Below are 10,011 nucleotides of genomic sequence, written 5' to 3'. Positions count from 1 at the left end.
CCCCTCCCTGACCCCGCCGCGGGTTCGCTCTGTCACGCAACACTCGGTAATCTGCGTCTTTTAACAAAGGCTTCACCAGCAGCTGGGTGGACATGAAACGGAATCAATCTTTCTTATCACTGTACAGTGAAAAAGAAATGTAAACAAAAGTCACAGCGACATGCTCAAAAAAGAATTATTTGAATTTTTGTAACATATGTACCTGAAGACTCCAGCAAAAGTTCTAAAAATCACCTTGACGAGGGTGGATCGACCTCTACGGTGGTGCTTTGAGAGAAGAGTTTCATCAAAACACATTTGCTTCACTTCAATGCAGACATACGACAGCCACTCCTCTGTAAGCCATTGTAATATCAGTCGTGCCTGTCAGAGGATAAAGAATATATGCCCATAAAGACAATAAAAACATGTGGCCCAACTTTTAAGAACAGAACCTTACTTAATTGTCAGTCCAGAAAATGTTTTCAAGTGAGGATTTCATTCTTGAGCGAAACATGATCATGTCTTGCCCGATATTGATTTTTGCCCTCGCGTCGTACAACGAGATAACATCTGCGCTGCGGCTAATCTTGCGCATGTTTGCCGTTTTTGTCATCAGATACTACTACAACAAGAGAATCCTCCACAAGACCAAAGGCAAGCGGTTCACCTACAAATTCAACTTCAACAAGCTGGTGTTGGTCAACTACCCGTTCATCGACGTGGGCTCCACCGGTAAGCGTGGGCGAGCGGTGCGCCGCGTGCGCGCGCTCGTTTCTGTGCTTCCTAATCCCATAATATGACGCCGTGCTGATGTTGGATTAGATGAGAACGCTCCGTTGTTTCTCACTCTCCTCGACTCTGTCGTCTCCAGGAAACGGCGTCCCTCAGAGCGCCCCTCCGGTCCCTTCCGGCGCAGGGACCCACTTCCGCTTCCCTCCCTCCACGCCCTCCGAAGTCCTCTCCCCGAACGAGGACCTGCGCAGCCCCGGAGGCCTGTACGGCTCGTTGGCCCGCCGGGTGGCCCGCGGCTCCGTCAGCGACTGCAGTGACGGCACCTCCGTCAATTCGGAGATTGAGGACGGCGGTACGGGCGGCGGGGAGGACAGGGCGGAGAGGAGCGCGGGCGGCGGAGGGGGGCCCGGAGGCGGAGGGGGCGGCTTTCGGAGCATCATCCACCCCCGCTTGTCTCACGAGTCTCTGTTCCGCATCTACGGAGGAGCCGGCAACCCCGGCGCTCACCCGGGCTCCCGCGGCCCCGCCGGGCACCGTATGCACCCGGAGCCTTTGTCGCCCTTCCCCGTGTCGCCCCTCCCCGGGCCGGGAGGAGCGGGCCTCCTGGCTCCGCCACTGTCTCCGGCTCTCAGCATGACGCCCGCGTCCCACCTGGCTTACACTCCCTCGCCCACGCTCTCGCCCATGCTGGGCTCCCACTTCTCCTTCAACCCCGAGGACATGAAGCGCTACCTGCAGGCCCATACCCAGTCGGTCTACAACTACGGGCTGAGCCCCCGGGCTTTCCTGCAGTACCCCAACATCGTCATCCCTCAGCCTCACCGGCCCGCCGCCGACAAGGCGGGCCCGGGCGGCGACCGAGGAGCGGCCGAGCGAGCCGAGAGGGAACGGGGAGGTGAGCGGCACCACCACGCCCCGCTCCCTCACTCCGCCCACCACCACCACCATCATCAGCACCAGCCTCACTCGGCGCACCCTCACCCCCATTCCCACCCGCTGCACCACACGCTCCACCTGGGCGAGGAGCCGCCGCACGTGTCCCCCTTCAAGTTCAAGCTGCAGCCGCCTCCGCTGGGCCGCAAGCAAAGAGACGGGCAGGGGCAGGGCAAAGCCCGGCAGAGCTCGCTGTCCTCCGCCTCGGGGTCCGGCTCCATGTCGTCCACGTCCGGCCTGGGCTCCTCGTTGTCGTTTGGCAGCGACCTGAGCTCGGCCAGCGGCTCCGGCCTCATCTCTGCCTCCTCCTCCACGCAGTCCCTGAACAGCGCGGGCCTTCCCAAAATAAAGGTCAGAGGCCTTTGTATGTTTTTTGTTTTTTTAAAAATTATTGTTCGAAAACATACCATAAGCGATAAATAATCATGGCGGACCGGGATTGAGTCCTGCTGGAAAAAGCAAAAAAAATCAAAAAGAAAATGATTGTGTAAAGTGAAGATATGCCACAAACCAAAACCACTTTTTTTATAATTCCAAAGACGGCTTATTTTACCCTTGAAATGTGCCGTGCGTGTGTCAATTACAGGCTCTCTCATTTGTGACCTTGTTGTTTTCGAAGGACAAATCTGATCAAACATTTATGGAGAGACTCCGTGTGTGTTCCATGTGGCTAAGAACCTTGAATGTTTTGTTTCCTGTTTCTCCAACGTAGGTGGAGCCCATCTCCGACATCGAGTCGGAGGAAGAGGTGGAGGTAACCGACATCAGTGACGAAGACCCCGACGAGCGCGATGTCGACTTTGAGGTCTTTGCGCATCGCCTCTCCGGAGCCCCAAACCAGCACCACCACCAGCACCTCCTCTCCAACGGCTCGGCTGCCCACCCGTCCCTCCCCGACGAGGACCTGGATGAGGATGTGTTCAAAGCCCCCGCCCCTCCTCCGCCCGGCCTCCTGCCCTTCTTGGCCTCACCGCACGGCTACTCCACCGGCTCGCAACGCGGGCCGCCCGCCCTCAAGACGGAGCCCGGCGAGCCGGCGGACGCCAGCCCTCCTCGCCATCCGCCACCGCCCCAGACCAAGTGCATCCCCCTCAAGCTGCGATTCAAGAGGCGCTGGAGTGAAGACCAGCGCATGGAGGCCTCGCAGGAGGAGTCGGACGACAAGAAGGTCCGACCCCAGGAGCAGAGGGACCTCCGTCGGAGCAACGGCCGGATGCAAATCGAGGAGGACGGCCCCGGCGAAGCGGACGGCCCGCTTCTGTCCGCTTATCAGAGCTCCGTAGGCCAGCCCTTGCCTGCGCATCGGCGGGCAAGCGCCGACTTGCATCGCGCCACGGCGCAGCTGTCCCTGGAGAACAAAGACTGCTGATGGCCTCGGACGCCGGAGGCGTGTCAATGGAAACTCTGTCAGCCCCGCAGCCTCTCCGCCCGGCCCCGCCCGGCCCAACCGTCACCTCAACCACCTTAATTCTTACTCGCCTTACTCCGACAGATCCCCCCCCCCACCGACAAGTTCTCTCGCAGGATTCTTCTGGGGACGCGTTATTTGGGACCTTTGTTTCAGCCGGTGCGTGTCCACCGACTGTCAAGCCACGTTTCCACCCAGCGGTATGGTTCCGTTTGCCGCGCCGCAGGATGCTAAAAAGACCCTCATCAGGGGGATGGCGATACTGACATGAACTGCACGCCGGAAAAGGGATGGGCACCCGTCACATTTCAAACGGATCGGTTCCGATTCCCAGCACCGAGGTATTGATACCAATACGCAACGGGACCAATTTTGGGTACTTTTGTCTTTGTTTACCAGAATCTGAATCATCTTTATTGGCCAAGTATGTCGAACAAACAAGGAATTTGTCTCTGGTAGTTCAGGCTGCACCAGTATTCACATTAGCATCGAAAAAAATACATCTATATGTTTTCAAAACATTGACAAACGACAAAAATGAATTATAAAAAAAAAAAAAAATGAGCCAGAGGATGGCATAAAAAGAAATATTTAATGTTTTGTCAGGAATAAAGTCTAAATAGTAGAAATATTACAAAATACAAATTGCAAAGTTCTAACTGCAAAGTTAAAAAGTGACACAAAGAACAAAGCTCAATAATTGTGCGTTTATTCGTGTTTATCTTTGTTCCGTTGACAAAAAAATAAAAAAGTCCGGACTTGGGTACCCATCCCTTCTCTTACGCTTCGTACCCCAGCGGCTGACCGCCGTAAAGTTAGCAATGTTTCTTGGAATTGGGCTCGATTGCACGGCGGCCTCGTGGTTAATGCACATCTGTCTACACGTGCGCTGTCATCGGCCGCCGACCGTTCCAGGGCGTACACTTGCTCTCATCTGATGTCATCAGGGACAGGCACAAGCTCACCTGCCATTCGAATGAGGACAAGCGCGACAGAAAACCGAACGATACCGCCGGGTGGAAACAGATCATGAGTGCACTGGAATCAGACGGACTCGCGGACGGTTACTTTTCCCCAAGGCCAGTCGCGCTCCGAAGCGCAACTCCTGCCTCTTGTTCCTTTTCCTCCTCAGGGGTTTCCCCTTTGCCGCCCCCCCCCGACCGCATCCCCACCATGACAAGTGCCTGCATTTACTCGCCTCGCTTGGCGGGAGGATGAGAAAAATGGCGGGCAAAGGGGGCTCTTTCAGAACCGGAGGGTGTCGGGTGCTGACGCATGGCTCTTCAACCTGCTCAGGGAAGCCAGTTGCCGTCTGGAAAGGAAAAAAAAACAGAACGGGCGTCCTCCCAGAGCTCCCTTGTGCCCCGCCTGACCTCCTGGCTGCCGCCGACGGTCCGCTCTCGGAGAAAAGCTTCTCACACACACACACACACGCACACACACCCTAGCCTAACGTTGACGACCAAGAACGACTTTGCTTGACACACACTTCACCAGCCTGAGCTCCTCTAACAATCAACACACACACACACATACAAAAATATATATGAGGTCAACTCAGCCAGCAAACACACACTTTGACATGCTCTCACAGGCTTTTTTTTTTAACACTTATTTTACAATTTATTTCAAATTAAAATTGTAAGAATGTCACCTATCGATAATCCCCGGACAGCACTACGGAATCAACTCGGAGAGTGTGTGAGAGTGCTGTGATCTTTGACAGACACCTTCTGAGTGAGTGAGTATAGTGAGAGTACAAATGTGTGAGAGAAAGTGAATGGATGAAAGTCAGTGAATGAGAGAGAAAGTGAGCTTTTGTGGCCAAAAAAAAAAAAAATGAGAGTGAGGGAGAGTTTGAGTGTGTGAATGAATGAGAGTATGAGAAGAAAGTTTGTTGGGGAGCGTTTGAGAAAGTGAGTGACTGAGAGAGCGTATCCGAGGAATGATGGGGGGCGTGAGAGGCTGAGTGTATATGACAAAGTATATGGAGAAAAATTCAAGTGAGAGTTGGCGTGTGTGAGAGAAAGTGAATGTTTGAAAGAGTTGAGTGTGTGACAAAGTATGCGGAAAAAAGAGCGGGTGGTCGTGGGTGTGTGCGAGGGCAAATTGGAATATGGTTAATCGTGAAACTTTTTTGGGGGGGGGGGGGTTGGTCGTTTTTCCAACATCAACCTTAACCCTTCATGGCTACTTTTCTCATGAGTATGTACACGTGAGAGTTTGGTAATTCATGATTAGATTGGGATTATGAGTAAAACCCTAAATCGTGTTGCTATTTACAGTCCTTTTCACGCCGTACACTGTTTTCTGTTCACGGCCCCTGCAGTGTCACCCCCCCCCCTCCTCTTCCCACGAGTGAGTGCGCGTAAGTGTGTGAGCGAAAGAGAGAGGAACAAATTGTCCGAAGGGTGACTCCTGGTCTCTTAATCTTGTTTCTATCTTTACCAGTCATTTTCGCAGCCACACCTGAACACCAGGGTTGTGCATCACCTCGTGAGTGCCTGTGCGTGCGTGCGTGTGTGTGTGCGCGCGCGCATGCGCAGCTCAGAGCGAAAGGAGAGCCAACAAGGTGTTGAGAAGGTTAATCATTACTGTAAGAAAGCATCTGACTCATGCCCCCAAATGCCCTCTCTTCTCCTATGTGTGCATGCCCACACACACACACACACACACACACACACACACACACACACACACACACACTATTGGCACTTATTGGTGTCACGGGACCAGACAGATCCATAAGACCCCCAGGCAGCTCTGTGATTAAATTCCCCTCACTCTTGTCTGGATGAGAGCATGTCACTCACGCATAGAGCACACACACACACACACACACACACACACACACACACACACACACACACACACACACACACACACACACGCCCGCCTGCGTGTACTTGTCACTAACCACTGCCTTATTGCTGACTTTTTCCCCCAAAGCATCTTTCCCTCGCTTACAAAACGGAGCACAAAGATTCTCAACGAGAGGATAAAAGTTTATTTTTCTGATGTGAATATTGTTCTTAAGGTCCTCTCACTTGGCATTATGATGACTTATTATTCCACCGCCTTTTCTGTCATGTACATCCAAATCCCCGCCGGGCCTCTTTTACCCTTTTGAGAGACTTAACCTGGTGTATTAGAACTCAAATGAGTCCGATCTTATCCATTTTATCTTTATTTTTCCATCCTGAAAAGTCTTTTTTTAATCTTGTAGTTTTTACCTTGGGGGGAGGTTGTGTCATTTTGCGGGGCGTGGGGGGGGGGGGTAACTCAGATTGTTTGGACTATTGTTTGTGTAAATGTTACGAGCTTGTTACATAACACTCCTGACCCGGAGAGGAGCTGAGATAAATTAATCCCATGACGTAACATCATCATCCCCCCCCCTCCTTGTGGGTTGGTTTTTTTTTCTCCAGCCGCTCCTCCCTTCCCTCCCCAAAAGTTGTAATTACGCTGTAATCAGGGTTAATTAAAAACCGTTAAAAGCCAAAACAAACGCTCTCATGTGTTTGTGTCTGCTCGGCTCGCTTGTATGCAAATGTATGTTGTAGTGATATTAAATCGTCAAATAGGCAAGAGTTTTAATTACCCGCTTGTTTGTCAACAAAGAGATTCACTTTTGAAGTTGGAGTCTCACACACTTTTTGGTTCGATAGACTTTGGAGTTGGGGACAGCTCAGTTGCAATGGCAATTATCTGCTTGACTCTACTTTTGAGAACGGGCAGGAAAACATTTTCCCTTTGAGTATTTCCAGATCAAGATTCCGACATCATCCATCCGAGGTCGGGTCTCGGAGGCGGTAACTTGAGCAGGGAAGGTCGGCTTCCTCTTCACCACGATGGTCCGATATAGTTCGCCTCATTGCAGATGCCGCACCGATACACCTGCCGATCTTTTGGCTAGATCCTCCCTTTCACCTGATAACAAGACCACAAGATACTCGATCCCCTACACTTGGGGCAGGATTTCTTTCCCGACGCGCGGTCGACGATAAATCCTTTCTCTCTCTCTCGAGTCCCACTCAATACATTTTACCGGGGATGGGAACACACCTTCCGGTCCCCCTGAAATTTCCACTCCATTCTATGCGAGTCCATTTTCTCCCATGGTCTCACGTTGTCTTTCTGCCATTCATAAATCCTTTGGCGCCATCTGGCGGCGCAATTGTGTCCCTACAGGCTTTGGTGCTGTCGGAAGAAGCAGTGGGGAGGGGCACCTGTATAGTTTTTGTCTCCTGTTTTTATTTGGATGAATGAAACACGTTCAGTTACAAAAATGACTTAAAATGAACAACACTGTACAATGAACAAGCAGAGTATTCTTTGTTTTTGTTTTTTTTTTGGGGGGCGGGGGGTTCGAGTTAAACACAAAAAAAAAATCGCTACTACGAGGGTTTGGGGGGGGGGCTCACATGATGGAAGTCACAATAGGAAGTCAAGGGGCATAATATCATCCATACGTTCAAACACATCCGCCGCAGACTGACAGGGGAAAATAAAGCTACATGAACGAGGAAGTTGGCAAGTGATCACTCCCAGAGAAACCCCTCAACAAACGCGCCAACACACACTCAAATATACCGTGGGGAGTAAACATCGGGGCCAAAGGGGGCGGGGGAAGGTGGGGGTATACTTTGGCAGAAAAAGGACAAGAACTCAAGAAGGGTCGGAACAACTACAAAGATACCAAGAGAAACTTCATTATTATCGTCGTCAAGATAATCCTAACTCAGATTATTTTTTCCCCCCCAATGACAAATACTCAAAAATATACATTTCATCATCATTATCTTCATTATTTCCCTTTGGATAGCTGAGGTTGTAAAAGAGCGGCAGGTCGCTAGGTGACATGATTTGAGAGCGGAATCAAGAAAGTTTGAGCTCTTTGGTTTGATTCTTTGAAACGCGGGACTTGTTTTGGGAATGCGTGGCTGCGAGAAAAAGCTTTGGACGAAAGTTGCATTGAAAGAAGACAGAAGGACAGAGAGAAGAAAAGTGATGACAGAAGTCGGAGGGCAACGTAGCGGAATGCGAGTTCGCTGATATCACCTCCCAGCAGTTTCATTCCTTTTCTGAAACACTTTTAATCATATTGAAAGCACCTACTTTAGCCTTTTAAAGCAAAAGTCCAAGATTCAAAATTTAAAGAAACCATGATCTTAACATAAGACTAAAGAACAGTAGCAAAGTGCGAAAGCTAGCCTGAAAATAAAAATGAGCGACATTCAAAGTTGTTTTAAAAAAAATAAATAAAAATCAGTTTTGTGCTTTTCTACACTAACGGCGGCAAACAGTTGAAGAGAGGAAATGTTCACATTCAGGAATGAAGCTGCCAAAGTCTGGCAGAGGTGAAGCGGCGTGGAGCGGACGTCAGGAAGCGGGAGCGCCGCATTCTCTGGGGGCGGGGCGTAGACTTTGGTATCATTCGCTAAAGAGGGGCAACCCCCGCCCCGGGAGCCTGAGTTTCACCTCCACGCCGCGGCGACCCCCGCCTGGACAGAGAGATATGATGGTCTCCAACAGAGATTCACCGGGGGGACGTGCCACCTGGCGACCGCCTTCCGGCCGCCCTTCCCTGGTTCCCCGGGCCCGCTTCCTGATTCTGCGCAGCTGCTCTGGAAGCCCCGAGAAGCACTTCAAGTTGTGAACAGATCCCTTTTTGGGCCAGATTGGCAAGTCGATGCCAGACGGGTTTCGCAGGAAGGAAGCGTCCAGGGTAAGAGGAGAGGGCGGCCTTCAAAGCTCAACGTGGAGAGCAAGGGTTTTCCAAGGGGGTTGAGGATTTTCCCAAGGGCAGTGGTTGTCGGGGTTGCACGGGGTTGTGTGTGCTGACGAGAGCGTGGGTCACTCGAGCCCCTTTCACGCCGAGCGCATTATCCATCCATCCATTTTTGGATCCGCTTTATCCTCACAAGGGTCGCGGGGGGAGCTGGAGCCTATCCCGGCCGTCTTCAGGCAGTAGTAGGCGGAGGACACCCTGAAGCGGTTGCCAGCTAATCGCAGGGCACAAAGAGACCAACAACCATCTGCGCTCACACTCACACAAGGGACAATTTTGAGTGTTCAATCAGCCTGCCATGCATGTTTTTGGAATGTGGGTGGAAAGCGGAGTACCCGGAGAGAACCCACGCTGGCCTGGGGAGAACATGCAAACTCCACACAGGAAGGCCGGAGGTGGGATCGAACCTACGACCTACGACAAAATTTGCAATACTGCCACCTGCGGGACTGGGGTCAGAACTTCACGAATTTCAGCAAATTGGCTTTTCAGAACAATCGTAAAGACCAAAATCAAAGCAATTTAGCACCGCCTGATTTTTTTTTGGCGTGCGATGTGAAACCGCACCGACTTCGCAACAGATGTTGGCAATGACATCATCGCTTCTTCGACCACGGAGCTGCCACGTGTGAAAGCGCAAAATGAAAATCAGCCTCCGTTATGGTTGTGTTGTGCTAATTTTTTTCAGAGCTCTCAGTGTGATAGAGGCACATGTGTCAGACCCCAAACTTGCGTCAGCACAACATCCTGGAGTCATCCCCCCACAACCACATTTTTTTTTGTTTTTTGTTTGTTTAAAGCATTCATCTATTTGGTTTATCATCAGAGAATATGAGGTATATGATGAACTCTCTCTTTTACATCCACCACTTGGATGAAGAAAAAAAACCCAAACAGAAGATCAAGAAACAAAGGAAAAGTTTACGGGACGAAATTGATTCACAATTAAAAAAACAAAACATCCTTTGTGTTTTGCGTCTTTTTGGTCACACAGCAGTAAAGCTTTCATAGTTTCTCTGTGGAGAAAAATGTTTCAACACGTCAAAGTCAACTTTTTGCTCTGCTTACAAACACGTTACTGTACAAAAAAAAAAATCTTCAGGGGGTCCTCGGTTTACGACGGCGTAACCCAAAATGATACGCCACAGTCAATCACGAACTTACG

The 10,011-nt window shown here is 50.8% G+C and overlaps 1 protein-coding gene and 1 long non-coding RNA gene across 3 annotated transcripts in view; one reads left to right on the top strand and one right to left on the bottom strand.

Annotated features, from left to right (window-relative positions):
• erfl3 (Ets2 repressor factor like 3) overlaps positions 1-4,880 on the top strand; it is a 58,377-nt gene extending 53,497 nt beyond the window's left edge. The window contains exons 1-3 of one of the 2 annotated variants that reach the window (XM_019896115.1): positions 547-714; positions 854-1,998; positions 2,360-4,880. In XM_019896115.1, the coding sequence (XP_019751674.1) occupies positions 576-714; positions 854-1,998; positions 2,360-3,016 (1,941 nt within the window). In that variant the 5' untranslated portion in view covers positions 547-575 and the 3' untranslated portion in view covers positions 3,017-4,880. Of the gene's footprint in view, positions 1-546; positions 715-853; positions 1,999-2,359 lie in introns of those variants that run through there. The other variant, XM_019896116.1, reaches the window with a different exon arrangement.
• Positions 4,881-6,468: 1,588 nt separating this feature from the next.
• On the bottom strand, positions 6,469-9,004 carry LOC109531680 (uncharacterized). Its single transcript, XR_002171222.1, has 2 exons — positions 7,023-9,004; positions 6,469-6,985 (listed from the first exon to the last, which is right to left on the bottom strand). It is a non-coding gene; the product is annotated as an uncharacterized LOC109531680 (long non-coding RNA).
• Positions 9,005-10,011: the final 1,007 nt, after the last annotated feature.

This window comes from Hippocampus comes, unplaced genomic scaffold, assembly GCF_001891065.2.
Source record: "Hippocampus comes isolate QL1 unplaced genomic scaffold, H_comes_QL1_v1.1 scaffold55, whole genome shotgun sequence".
NCBI classification, from domain to species: Eukaryota; Metazoa; Chordata; class Actinopteri; order Syngnathiformes; family Syngnathidae; genus Hippocampus; species Hippocampus comes.
The sequence above is the reverse complement of the archived record's forward strand: the minus strand, read 5'-3'. Positions and strand labels throughout refer to the sequence as shown.